Source organism: Musa acuminata, chromosome BXJ3-4, assembly GCF_036884655.1.
Source record: "Musa acuminata AAA Group cultivar baxijiao chromosome BXJ3-4, Cavendish_Baxijiao_AAA, whole genome shotgun sequence".
NCBI classification, from domain to species: domain Eukaryota; kingdom Viridiplantae; phylum Streptophyta; class Magnoliopsida; order Zingiberales; family Musaceae; genus Musa; species Musa acuminata.
In genome coordinates, this window is record NC_088352.1 from 45,164,720 (window position 1) to 45,177,657 (window position 12,938).

The following is a 12,938-nucleotide window of genomic DNA, read 5'->3' on the forward strand; positions in this document are numbered from 1 at the left end:
CAACCTAAGATTCAGAGATGATTAAACCTTGCTGTCGCATTAGTAGATGAGCAACTTGCTTTTGTTTGCAATCGTCAGTCTTCCTTGATCTTTCAATTGGAAAGTATTAGGAAGCAACTTGGCTCTGTTAAAGTCTTCCTTCGTCTAGTTCTGCTCGGTTGCATTATCATGTCAATTTCCAGGAGAGTTTCCCAGCTGCTGATAGCTGTCTTTTTGGTGGCCACAAATCTCGTCTCTCTTATTCGTATTTAGTATGGTTGTCCGAAAGCTACTAATTTCTCCTAATTAGCAGTTCTCAGGAAATTCTCAGAACCTTCACATTCAAGAAGATGCTCCAGTCATTTAAAACTCGTGATAGGGTTCTTCAAGAGTTCGTTTTTTAGATGAAAGCTGTTCCAACTTTGGGGCTCATCAAGATCAGGCATCATGGTTGACTGACTTGAGGATAGACAACAATATGACATGAGGAACAAATACATGATATTGACAGATAACCAAATAGTTGAAGGTTTCTTGGTCTACGCTCTTATCCCATTTAATATTTATTGGAAGTAGAGATCCAACTGATCGATTGAAACATGTCTTTGATAGCTCCCTATGCACTCTTGTCACAACCCACAGATTTCTCATGATTAACCTTAAGATAAGCTGCGTATTTTTATTATCTGTAATCTAGGATAATTGTATTGGTGTGAGATGATCCACTGTGACGGCATGATCATGTACACAATTTTCGTCACAATTGAATTTATGTCACTTAAATATTGTATTTATGTCACGCACGTTTGCATATGCCCAATTAACTCAGACTAATCATTATTATTAGTTTCATGAAGGATATATGTGTGTGTAAAGAGTAGTGATGAAAATTTGAATTTAACATTGAGAGTCAAATCATGTAGATTCACTATAATATTTATGAATTTTGCATATATATGTATATATATATATATATATATATATATATATATATATATTACGTAGATGTGTTTTTATATTTTGAACGAGTTCAAGAAACAATTCATCAACGAGAATATAATATAAATTATTCACAGATATCGTAATTTAGAAATGAATTGTACCAAATAATTAAGTAAAAAATGTTGCGTAGGTGGTAAGTATGAAGACTATGTTTTGGGTATAAGAATTAGGAGGGCATGCAAAGAAATTTTGGATAATTTATGCAGAAATATCTGTGTAACATTGATAGCGTGACAATTGTGAGCTTAATATATGACAGCAATTTTATATATGACAGCAATTTTGATTGTCAATTTGGACCACCATATCTCTCTTTCAGTAGCTAGAAGTGTGATATTATCATTCATTCTGGTCATCATGCTTCTGCAAGTAGGACCGAGTGTTGAACTGGTAGTAGAATGATCACATCATATATATGGACCATCTGCCATTGTGGTAGTGATTCCTCGACCTGTTCTGTCAAATTTCTTGCCAGTTTCTATGCACTACCGGTGCCAGAAATATGAAAATCTAATTAAATAGCTTAATGAATTAAGCTGCCATTATGCTTGTTTTTCTAGTTTCTAGGACTCATGTAAGACATTACAATGGATTTGCTCAGTAGCACATCATGGACACGTTCTATCATTGTCAACCTAGAAAATGGATTGTGGACTTACTGGCTTGACCGTGACTTAAGTCTCATCCACACAGAAGAATGGACTAACAGATGAATGGAGGAGAGAGAGCTTGTCACTCCATATTATATACCAGTTGATACCTGCATTGTGATGCACCAGCAACCATAACCCCATTCCATGGCTACAGACAATGTCTACGTTCTCTTCTACTTATTGGCCTTCCTATGCATTCAACCCAACGTCTGCGACGGAGCTCTAACCTCGGGCTGCATCCCTGCCGAAAGAAGTGCTCTACTTGAGTTCAAACGAGGCCTGAAAGATCCTACCAACAGGCTGTCCTCTTGGGTGGGTGAAGACTGCTGCAAATGGGAGGGTGTGACGTGCAGCAATCATACTGGGCATGTCGTCAAGCTGGACCTCCACAATCCGCATCCTTTCTCTGATTTTGGTGACGAGCCATACAACAACTGGACCTTAGGAGGTGAGTTGAGGCCTTCTTTACTTGGTCTGAAACACCTGAAGTACCTGGACCTAAGCATGAACGATTTTGGAGGCATTAATATTCCAGAATTCATGGGGTCATTCCATCAACTCCAATATCTTAACCTCTCCAGAGCTGGATTGGGTGGACTCCTGCCTCACCAGCTGGGAAATCTCTCCAATCTGCAGTATCTAGACTTATACAATGACTTGGATCCCAATTTTGTGGTTCCGGTCCGTGAATTTAGCATTGGTGATGCACTCTGGATTTCTCACCTTTCTTCTCTAAAGCATCTCAACCTGAAGAGTGTTAAGTTTCAAAATGGTACTCACTGGCTGGAAGCTCTGAACATGCTTCCTTCTATTCTGGAGATATACTTACCTCTCTGTGAAATTGGAAGTGTTCCCTTTTCTCTTCCACATGTGAACTTTACATCACTGTCTGTTCTTGATTTGTCGGATAATCTCATTGACTCTACGATACCCTCTTGGTTATCCAACATAAGTGGCCTTGAGCACCTTGATCTCAGTGAGAACGACCTTCAGGGTAATATTCCACCGACCTTTGGTAACTTGGCTTCCCTCAAGGAACTTAATTTAGCTTTCAATCCTCTTCAAGGAGGAATACCCACTTCCTTCAAAAATCTGTGCAAGTTGCAGAATTTAATATTGCCAGGCATCAATATCAGCCAAGATTTGTTAGGACTCGATGAAAGTTTTTCTGGTTGCGTCAAGATGAGCTTAGAGAGTCTGGACTTATCCGGCACGAATATTAGTGGGCAGTTGCCTGAATGGTTATTCCAACTCAGGAAGCTTAAAGTACTCAATTTGGGGTGGAATCTGATTTCTGGTCCTATTCCTTTGTCACTTGGACAACTAGCATCACTCCAAGAGCTCTTTCTTGGTCAAAATCAATTGAACGAAACAATACCAGAAAGCGTGGGGTGGCTGTCTCAACTAGTTTCTTTGGACCTTGGGTACAACAATTTGGAGGGTGTAATCTCTGAGGCGCATTTTGGAAACCTCACGGAATTGAAAGACTTAACTTTGTCGTCCAACTCCTTGGCTCTGAAGGTCAAGAGCAATTGGATTCCTCCCTTCCAGCTAGAATCCCTTCGGATGGACTCTTGCAAACAGGGTCCTGAGTTCCCTGCATGGCTCCAGTCGCAAATAAATATTTTCGAAATTGATATGTCTAATGCTGGTATTATTGATGCTATGCCAAACTGGTTTTGGAGCTTAATTTCCACAGCAGAGTACGTGAGTGTCTCCGGCAATCAGATCAGTGGCCACGTACCCAATTTATTGCATTTAAATAATCTCGGCTGGTTGGATTTAAGCTCAAACTACTTCGAGGGTCCTCTTCCATATTTTCCTCCTAGAATGTATTTTTTAGATTTGTCAAATAATTCATTCTCGGGAACAATTTCACTTGACATCATGAATATGCCTTACCTCTTATATTTATCGCTTTCAGAAAACAATTTAAGTGGTGAAATTCCCTTCTCTATATGCCAACTACAGGCCTTACAGGTTCTTGATCTTTCAAAAAATACGTTATCAGGAGTGCTCCCCAATTGTTGGAATAATTCTTTAAGTATTATAATTATAGATTTTTCAAGCAACAACATATCTGGAGTTATTCCTGAGTCAATATGTTCCATAGTATCACTTCAGTCGTTGGACTTGAACAATAATAGTCTATACGAAGAGTTGCCCCTGTCCTTGAAAGATTGTACGAAATTAGTCATTCTTGATGCTGGACATAATGATTTGAAAGGTGAAATTCCAACTTGGATTGGCGAAAGTTTAACTAGTCTGAGGTTCCTCAATCTACGATCAAATATGTTGGTCGGAGATATTCCTCCAAATCTTTCAAGATTGAGTTCTCTCCAATTTCTCGACCTTGCAGATAATGAGCTATCGGGAATTATTCCAAGGAGCTTTGGAAATTTTACTGCCATGAAAGTTATTGGAAAGTTTTTAAGTTGGACCGCAGGTCAAATTGGATATAAGGAGCATATGTTTATTACAACTAAAGGAAACACTTACTCCTACGATGAGTCAGTTTCGTTTATGAATATTTTGGACCTCTCGGATAATAACTTATTTGGAGAAGTACTCGAAGAACTCGTAAGTCTTTCTGGCTTATTCAGTTTAAATTTATCTGGAAATCATTTCACTGGAGAAATCATCGAAAATATAAGTAAATTACAACAGTTGGAGTCCCTTGACTTGTCGAGGAACAACTTTTCCGGCACAATTCCTTCTGGCCTCGCTGCCCTGACTTATTTGGCTCACTTGAACCTCTCATACAACAACTTGTCAGGGGAAATTCCTCTTGGTAATCAACTTCTGACCTTCACTGATCCATCTATCTATATTGGCAATCCTGGTCTTTGTGGGTTTCCTCTGAATCAAAGTTGCAAAGACAGTGAGACAACACAAGGTCAAAATAATGCAGATGATAGAGATGAGAATGAGATGATATGGTTGTACACGAGCATGGCACCAGGATTTGTTGTTGGTTTCTGGGCAGTCTGGGGTACCTTAATACTTAACAAGAATTGGAATCTTTACTACTTTCGTTTTATAGACAACATGCTTGACAAAGTATATATGTTTACCTTACTGAAAGTTTCTAGGATCAGAAAACGTTGTTGTTCCCAGCAAGAATGATAAATTTGAACATCAATATCTGCTGTATGAGAGTTCATCTCATTAATATCATATCATCAGCTTGAATAAATTTTCTTCTTCTGAATACTTTTGGACTTGTATACAAGTAAGTCATGCACTCTCAATTTTGATCATTTCTGTCAAGATCTCAGTACCATACGAAGTGTTCTAATTCTGGGGATTGCCAGAAAGCTTGCACCTTCTAATTAGTTTTTCCAAAATAGACACCCCTTTTTTTAGTTGTTCAGTTTGACAGAAATGAAAGGAGGTTAAAACTTTTACGAAGATATAGATAGAATTTATGGTATTATTTTCTTTCCTTTTCTTTTGATGTCCAAATCAGAAGTTAAAAAGATCCCTTTTTTTTCTCAGTTTATAGTATGTGCTTTCATCCTCTATTTTCCCAAATTTATGGTATCTACTTTCATCAAATATGCATTTGCATGTCTTGTTCTTCCCAACTATTACGCGGCAAGACTGACACAATTGCAATCACAAGCTCTGCTGTAAAAGATTTGGCCATCTTATTCGATTAATTTGACTCTTAATGAACTTATGCATAGGTGTTTTATATTATACATTACTCTTGTTTATGATCTACTCATGTAATGATCCTCTCGTTTGAGATTCTTGTCTTCATCAATCAAATACAAATTGGATGCATCATAAGCTCAAGTCCACCAGATGTGCAGCTGCATGATCTTCTTGCATCTCATGCTCAGATCTTTTCAGTTGATGTGAGATGTCATATGCTTTGTTGTTGGATGCACGCAAGAATGATCCATTTATGGCCACCTTCAAAATTCATGTGAGATGTCATATGCTTTGTTGTTGTTGTTGCTATTGTTGAAAAGGTATGGCATAAGAAGACTATTAATATGGTTTTGAGTGTCAACAGTTGTCTTTCTTTCATTTTGGTGTTGTTTTGGAAACGATCAGCGCCAATCAAAGGCCAAGTTCAAATGGGGCCCCTCTTTTTTCTGTTTGCATTACCCAATAAATAAAAACCCCAAGAGAAAAGCGTCAATCATACGCAGCACTCGATTACCAAAGCCGTGTGTCCTCTGCATATTCTGTCCCTTTTCTGCCGCTGCTGCTCGTTTTCTCTTCCGCGTCGCTTCTTCGCCTTTTCTAGATCTCCGGATTCGCGCCTGATATGTCTTCCTCCAAGCCCGCCGGATCCATCCATGACTTCACCGTCAAGGTTGGTGGCCCACGGGGTTTATGTTTTCTGTCGTCATCGTGTGCTCCGTTTCCTTGTCTTTTTAGTGTGCTGATGGTGGCTCCTTTCGAAGATCGATTTTTTAGACTGAGTCGGCTGTTCGATTTGGAGGATTGCTCGAAAGATGGGATTTTGACAAGGGATTGGTTGTTTTTATCGTTGGTTTTGTTTTAATTTGTCTTCCGGAGTCGGCAAGGAGGTTTATTTTTGAAGATCCACTGCCCTGTAGTTGTGGATTTCTTGTGATTAGGTCTTTCTTTGTGATTGTTCTTGGTTCTAGGGATGGATCGAGTTTACCGTGGTTGTCGATTCTCGGAACATCTTTAATCTTTTGTGATTATATGCAACTTGATGTAGTTTTTGATGGTCATTGGTTTCTTGTTCGGAACGAATTCTTGAAGGAGTGTGGAGGAAGAAAACTTTTTCTCTGCGAGTGTGGGTGGTGATGATTGATGATGATGATCATGTGTTGTATGGATTCCGATGCAGGATGCCAGGGGAAATGATGTGGATCTTAGCATTTACAAAGGGAAGGTCTTGCTGATTGTCAATGTTGCATCTCAATGGTACTGCAGCTCTATTAAGTTTGTTTCTGTTCTTCGAGTTACAGAGTAACATATGTTAGAAGGTTTTGATTGTCTGAGATTGTTACAATTTCTCAACATTGTTCACTTTCTTAAATTTTAAAATATATTGATAATGTATCTGTCCTTGTTCTTATCTAAATCTCTTACCTGTGTTAGTGGGCTGACTAACTCAAACTACAAGGAACTGACTCAGCTATATGAGAAGTACAAGGACAAAGGTATGCAATTCTGACCTCAATTGGCTTATTTTGGTTTTTGTAATCAGGACAACCCTGTTCTTTCCATTTAATACCTTATGATCAGATCTTGTTAAAGAAATATTTGATACTTGACAATTTTCAACAAACTTTCCAAGAGTACTTAATACTATTCAATAGATGAAAATTGGAGGAATTTATAATCCCGATCCATGTTGTGTCATCAATTTGAATCCGTTCCTTTTGAATTGGCACTTTCTCCATCACAATAACTGGGAAGAGACTTCTTCAATAACTAGCCTTAGTACTTTTTTCGTTTTTGGCATCTGTTCATTCATGAACCAATCATAAAAAGAATATGATTCTTTATGTTGATTCACTAGTTATAAGATAAGCTGAGACCTATTTGGCCAATATTTTCATGATACTTCTTTATTACTAGAGGCTTCAGGAGTCTTATATGTTGTATTTCAATTTTTTTTAAGAGCAGGATTTGTCTCAATTATTATGCAACTTGGACTATGGTGTCAATTGAAAGACCATGGCAAACTAATTAATAGTGAACAAATTATGGCTCAGTGGCTGTAGATTTTTTTCTATGAAAAGGGAGCAAATGGGACAGCAGTGAGAGCAAGAAAGAAGGATTTAATTGACATTTTTTAGTGAACAAGTTAATCGTTGATTGGTGGTGAAAAGACAGATTCGTGGTGAAGTAATAATATTTTCAAGGATATGTTTATCTTTGGATATCATATTTTAGTTTATGTACTTGTTGCAGAATATTTATTTGCACCATTATTCACTTTGCTTGAAGGGATTGGTATTATCACACAGCATCTTAGCATTAAGAGAACATTTTAAGGGTGGCGTTGGACACCAAATGGCAATCAAATTGATCTTTATTTATTAATAAAATCATGTGCATTTGTTGTTCTTTAGAAACTTTAATACTCCTGATTTCATTTGAGACTTTGTAAACCTGGGATTAGCACGAGTCTCTACAATACACCAACGGCGTTTTGTGTTACTAGGTTAACTTCATCTCTACAAGTTAACTTCATCTTCTAAAACAGGCTTTTGTTTATTATTAAGATGATTTAGTTAAATTCTGCAATTCAAAATTGCAGCTTTTGACACCCATAATTGTCCACGAGAAGCATATGAAATAAAATTGAGGGGCATAAATCTCTTTGCCTGTTCTTTTAATCACTATTCATCATGAAGTAATTTTATCTAGAAAGGAGAGCCAAATTTATGCAGTCATGAAATTTTTTGTTCTCATATTTCTTCTACCTTGATTGATTACATGGCACAGATTTTGAGATTCTGGCTTTTCCATGCAACCAATTTGCTGGGCAAGAACCAGGAAGCAATGAGGAGATTGTTGAGTTTGCTTGCACTCGTTTCAAAGCTGAATATCCGATATTTGACAAGGTAAATTATTGCTTTTTTTTTCCATTTTCTTAATTTCTCGGTTCATCCCTTCAAAAATCTTCTGTAGGTGAATTTCACAGCTAGACCATTCTTGAGCTGTGTTTACCCCCATATAAATTTATTTATTTATCATATCATTATGTTTGAGAGAAACCAACTGGGTCGCTTGACTTTCTAGTTGTAATTTATTTTCTTCTGTAGGTCGATGTGAATGGTCAAAATGCCACACCCATATATAAGTTCTTGAAGTCGAGCAAAGGTGGCATTTTTGGGGATGGCATCAAGTGGAACTTCACCAAGTTCTTGGTGGACAAGGATGGCCGCGTGGTAGATCGCTATGCCCCAACCACATCCCCTCTGAGCATCGAGGTAAACCCAAAGCTACCTCGCCTCAACCCTCATGCCCTTTGTCAAACCATGTTCGATATACTCGATGGTGCCAACAATATACCATCATCTAACGATTTATCTATTTAACTTTGCAGAAGGATATCAAGAAGCTTTTGGGGCTTTCATAAATTACACATGCTCGTAGCCTCTGAACCTTCGCACTTGCTTGCACACATTTGTAGTACATATGACTATGAATAAAGTGTTGTAAGCTGGATTATGAGAGACATTAATTAGTAACTGCATGACTATATACAAACACAGTGTTCATTCGTGTACTTGATAACTTCTCTTGGTATGTTGGTGGAGAGGTTTATGATAAACATGTGATAGCTCTCTTATAATTCTTCTGTGGTTTATCATATGGCTCTTGATTGATCTGCTGAGCATCCTGTAATCTCACTGGAGTTTGAAGCTTGTGATATTTGGAGCAGTATATTTAGATTTATCACAATGATCTACTGAGTTCCATCTGTGAGTTATTTTTTCACTTGAATAGATCTCCTCTCGATTAAAGATAGAATAGACACCAATTTGTTACTTTCTTGATAAAAAAACTTTGTTAACTTGAAATTGTTTTTATTTAATTAGCTGAGGAAAATAATCATAATATTATTTATATCTAATTAATCACTTATAATTGTATTAGCAATCAACTACTATTTTATATAATTACAATCTGGTCTAATGGGATAAATATTAGTAATGAATTAAGGCTATAGACTAATTCAATTGGGGCTTTGAATTAAACCTAAAATTTTTCTCATTTAAGAGTTGACATTCTTGTTAAAAAGCTCAACATAAATTAAGATCAAACCCTAATATGTTTGATGCTCAGTTTGTATGATATAATCTGTCATGATTATGTTTAATATAACTAACTCATTGATCCATAATACATAAGCTCAAGTTAATGATAATATATCCACATCTGACGTAAATCCAAACTTGAAGAGTGTCACATTTCTAGTGTGATCTTAAAAATACATTGCTTCCATGGGAGTCGCTTCATTTTTGTCTCACCGACTACAAATATCTTAATGGCTAACGATTACTTCCGGAGTTCATACTTTGTGGAGATTAGTCTATATATGTATTAACTCTCTTTACGAGAGACGGCAAGAAGAAGAAACCGGAGCATCTTTGTTGGATTGGGAACGATGATTAGATCAGTGAACAGCTCCATCTTGTGCTGAGATAGTTCAGTGTTCCTTTCAGCAAACACAGCTGCGTTCGTTTCTGAGCCACACCATGCGAGCCGAGGGAAGCACTCCATGTCTGCTTCTACCTTTCTCCTGTCTCCATGATCATCAAACAGCTGGTTTCGGACGCCTCCCAAATAAATGCCGCAAGGAGGAAGCTGCCCCATTCCAGTGAAGTCCTCATCAATCATTGGAGTGTTTGGCTCCAATAACAATCGACAGCCAACCTGTCCTTCTCCGCACAGCTATTCCAGTGCTGATCTGCTTCCCGGAAGCTCTTTGGGGTTGGGAGAAAGATCCAGTTTGCTACTGTGTTCCCAAGTAGCTGAAATGAATGCCATCATGTTTGATCTGCAAGTGGACTTGGGAGGTTGTTTCCTCCGTGGAACAGTCATTCGATCGATGATGAGAAGGACTCGGAGACTACTTGTCTCGTGTGGTGCACACTTGCTTTCATTGTTGGATTAGTTTACACACAATCTAGACTTTTGATTTCAATATGTCACTATTAGTATCTCACACTTTGTCGAATTCCACCTCATCTTACATATCTAAGAAGGCAAAACATCTAATCCTACATTGCTCTGTGAACTACTGATTTGGACCAGCAGACCATAACATCTCAACAACTCTCTCCAACTTAGCATATTGTGTGGCAAATGAGGATGACAGACTGAGCCACATTGTTCATGTCATGTACTCAAATTAGAGAAGAGTGTTCACCTGCCATGTTTCTATTGGCTGTGTAAAGTATGGTGTTTGTGACATTGGGGTTCATATGGAGCAGCCTAATCATGTCATCCACCAAATATATTTTGCAGGCATAACATGCCACACTGTGTACTCTTGGCTTATATCAAATCCTAGTAGTTGTACACTTTGTTGCATCACAATGATCATTTCATGGCCAAAGGAATACATTAGGATTGAGCTAAATTTGCATTTAAACTCAATCCAACCCCACATCCAGCCATTTTCCACTTCTCTGTCTACCGACCATTTGTTCCTCCCTCCCTAATAATATCCCCCAATCAACTTGTCCTCCCCCATCTACAAAAGCTCACAGCCATCTCAGAGCTGCTTGCAAGCTTCCATTGCCCCTCTCCTTGGTTTTCTCCCCACCTCTCTCATCTCTCTCTATCTATCTATCTCTGTATCCTTCTTCTCCATGCCTTAATCCCCACATTCCCTTTTTATATATCAGTCTCTTCCATTTCCTTCATCAATCTTTCCTATTCTTCGTACGTCGATTCTTCTGCTCCATATCAGGCATCAGCTTCGAGATCAACAACCATGAGGGAGATCCTGCACGTCCAAGCCGGCCAATGCGGGAACCAGATAGGCGGCAAGTTCTGGGAGGTGGTGTCCGACGAGCACGGCATCGACCCCAAGGGTGACTACGTGGGCGACTCCCGCCTGCAGCTGGAGCGGGTGAACGTGTACTACAACGAGGCCAGCGGCGGCAGGTACGTGCCGCGGGCAGTGCTCATGGATCTGGAGCCGGGAACCATGGACGCGCTGCGCACCGGGCCTTACGGCCAGCTCTTCCGCCCCGACAACTTCGTCTTCGGCCAGAATGGGGCCGGCAACAACTGGGCCAAGGGGCACTATACCGAGGGCGCCGAGCTCATCGACGCGGTCCTTGACGTGGTCCGTAAGGAGGCCGAGAACTGCGACTGCCTCCAAGGTATGTATACAGACACATAGCAACGATTCGATTGCCACGTACGTGAATTCCGATGCTGCATGGTGGTGGTGGTGGTTGTGGTGACAGGGTTTCAGGTTTGCCACTCGCTGGGAGGAGGGACGGGGTCGGGGATGGGGACGCTGCTGATATCCAAGATCCGGGAGGAGTACCCGGACCGGATGATGCTTACGTTCTCAGTGTTCCCGTCGCCCAAGGTGTCGGACACGGTTGTGGAGCCGTACAACGCGACGCTGTCGGTGCATCAGCTGGTGGAGAACGCCGACGAATGCATGGTGCTCGACAACGAGGCTCTGTATGACATCTGCTTCCGGACGCTCAAGCTCACCAACCCCAGCTGTAAGTGTTAGCCTCACCCCAAGCAAGTCCTCCGGTGCTTAGAAATGATGCTGGTTGTACATGTGTACGCAGTTGGGGACCTGAATCACCTCATCTCCACCACCATGAGCGGGGTGACGTGCTGCCTCCGCTTCCCGGGGCAGCTCAACTCCGATCTGCGTAAGCTGGCCGTCAACCTCATCCCCTTCCCCCGCCTGCACTTCTTCATGGTGGGCTTCACGCCGCTGACGTCGCGCGGGTCGCAGCAGTACCGGGCGCTCACCATCCCGGAGCTCACCCAGCAGATGTGGGATGCCAAGAACATGATGTGCGCCGCCGACCCACGCCACGGCCGCTACCTCACCGCCTCCGCCATGTTCCGCGGCAAGATGAGCACCAAGGAGGTGGACGAGCAGATGATCGCGGTGCAGAACAAGAACACCTCCTACTTCGTGGAGTGGATCCCCAACAACGTCAAGTCCAGCGTGTGCGACATCCCTCCCACCGGCCTCTCCATGTCCGCCACCTTCATGGGCAACTCCACCTCCATCCAGGAAATGTTCAAGCGCGTGTCGGAGCAATTCACCGTCATGTTTCGCCGCAAGGCTTTCCTGCACTGGTACACCGGGGAAGGCATGGACGAGATGGAGTTCACCGAGGCCGAGAGCAACATGAACGACCTCGTGTCCGAGTACCAGCAGTACCAGGACGCCATGGCCGACGATGAGGAGGAGGAGGAAGAGTACGGCGACGAGGCCGAGGAGAATTAGATACAATCGATCGCATGCGGCTTCCTCATCTTTATTTCTTGCAGTGTGTGATGGCCTTTGTTGGTCTCTTTTTGTCGTCAATCTCTCTGCGCGTTGATTATTGCCCATATATAAGTATAAATTGTATGGCTTCTATTAAGGATGCAATAATTTGATGTTACATTTTGTTTGCAATTTGTGATCATTAATAATATATTATTAATAGTTCACTATGCTGTTCGATTTGGGTGGCGAACTCTGATTGATGTGAAACATCACCGAATACTAATGCTCATGGATAGCCGAACACTCACGGCAGCTCAACATTTTTTCATCTGTCCATGGCCTTCATGCCTTGAGATCGACTGCCCACA

At 40.7% G+C, this 12,938-nt stretch overlaps 3 protein-coding genes across 3 annotated transcripts; all 3 read left to right on the top strand.

Moving 5' to 3' along the window:
* The first annotated feature begins 1,618 nt into the window (after window positions 1–1,618).
* Window positions 1,619–4,847, top strand: LOC103983410 (receptor-like protein EIX2). The gene has a single exon (XM_009400624.3). The coding sequence runs from the start codon at window positions 1,779–1,781 to the stop codon at window positions 4,758–4,760; it is 2,982 nt and encodes a 993-aa protein (XP_009398899.2). The 5' UTR covers window positions 1,619–1,778; the 3' UTR covers window positions 4,761–4,847.
* A 937-nt stretch (window positions 4,848–5,784) lies between these two features.
* LOC103982674 (probable phospholipid hydroperoxide glutathione peroxidase) lies at window positions 5,785–8,968 on the top strand. The gene is made up of 6 exons (XM_009399662.3): window positions 5,785–5,964; window positions 6,472–6,548; window positions 6,726–6,787; window positions 8,082–8,200; window positions 8,402–8,569; window positions 8,686–8,968. Exons 1-6 carry the CDS (start codon window positions 5,917–5,919, stop codon window positions 8,716–8,718), a joined length of 507 nt encoding a protein of 168 aa, XP_009397937.1. The 5' UTR covers window positions 5,785–5,916; the 3' UTR covers window positions 8,719–8,968.
* A 1,863-nt stretch (window positions 8,969–10,831) lies between these two features.
* LOC135634983 (tubulin beta-7 chain-like) lies at window positions 10,832–12,794 on the top strand. The gene is made up of 3 exons (XM_065145761.1): window positions 10,832–11,479; window positions 11,567–11,836; window positions 11,909–12,794. The coding sequence occupies exons 1-3, from the start codon at window positions 11,086–11,088 to the stop codon at window positions 12,583–12,585; spliced, it is 1,341 nt and encodes a 446-aa protein (XP_065001833.1). The 5' UTR covers window positions 10,832–11,085; the 3' UTR covers window positions 12,586–12,794.
* The last annotated feature ends 144 nt before the right edge of the window (window positions 12,795–12,938 follow it).

What these genes read in the sequence shown, in the direction of transcription:
- LOC103983410 (XM_009400624.3), top strand. Translation starts at nt 1,779, where the DNA reads ATGGCTACAGACAATGTCTACGTTCTCTTCTACTTATTGGCCTTCCTA.
- LOC103982674 (XM_009399662.3), top strand. Translation starts at nt 5,917, where the DNA reads ATGTCTTCCTCCAAGCCCGCCGGATCCATCCATGACTTCACCGTCAAG. An exon ending in GTCAATGTTGCATCTCAATG is followed by an intron (nt 6,549 to 6,725) that starts GTACTGCAGCTC and finishes TACCTGTGTTAG; the next exon opens with TGGGCTGACTAACTCAAACT. An exon ending in TGAGAAGTACAAGGACAAAG is followed by an intron (nt 6,788 to 8,081) that starts GTATGCAATTCT and finishes TACATGGCACAG; the next exon opens with ATTTTGAGATTCTGGCTTTT.
- LOC135634983 (XM_065145761.1), top strand. Translation starts at nt 11,086, where the DNA reads ATGAGGGAGATCCTGCACGTCCAAGCCGGCCAATGCGGGAACCAGATA. An exon ending in GAACTGCGACTGCCTCCAAG is followed by an intron (nt 11,480 to 11,566) that starts GTATGTATACAG and finishes TTGTGGTGACAG; the next exon opens with GGTTTCAGGTTTGCCACTCG. An exon ending in CAAGCTCACCAACCCCAGCT is followed by an intron (nt 11,837 to 11,908) that starts GTAAGTGTTAGC and finishes ATGTGTACGCAG; the next exon opens with TTGGGGACCTGAATCACCTC.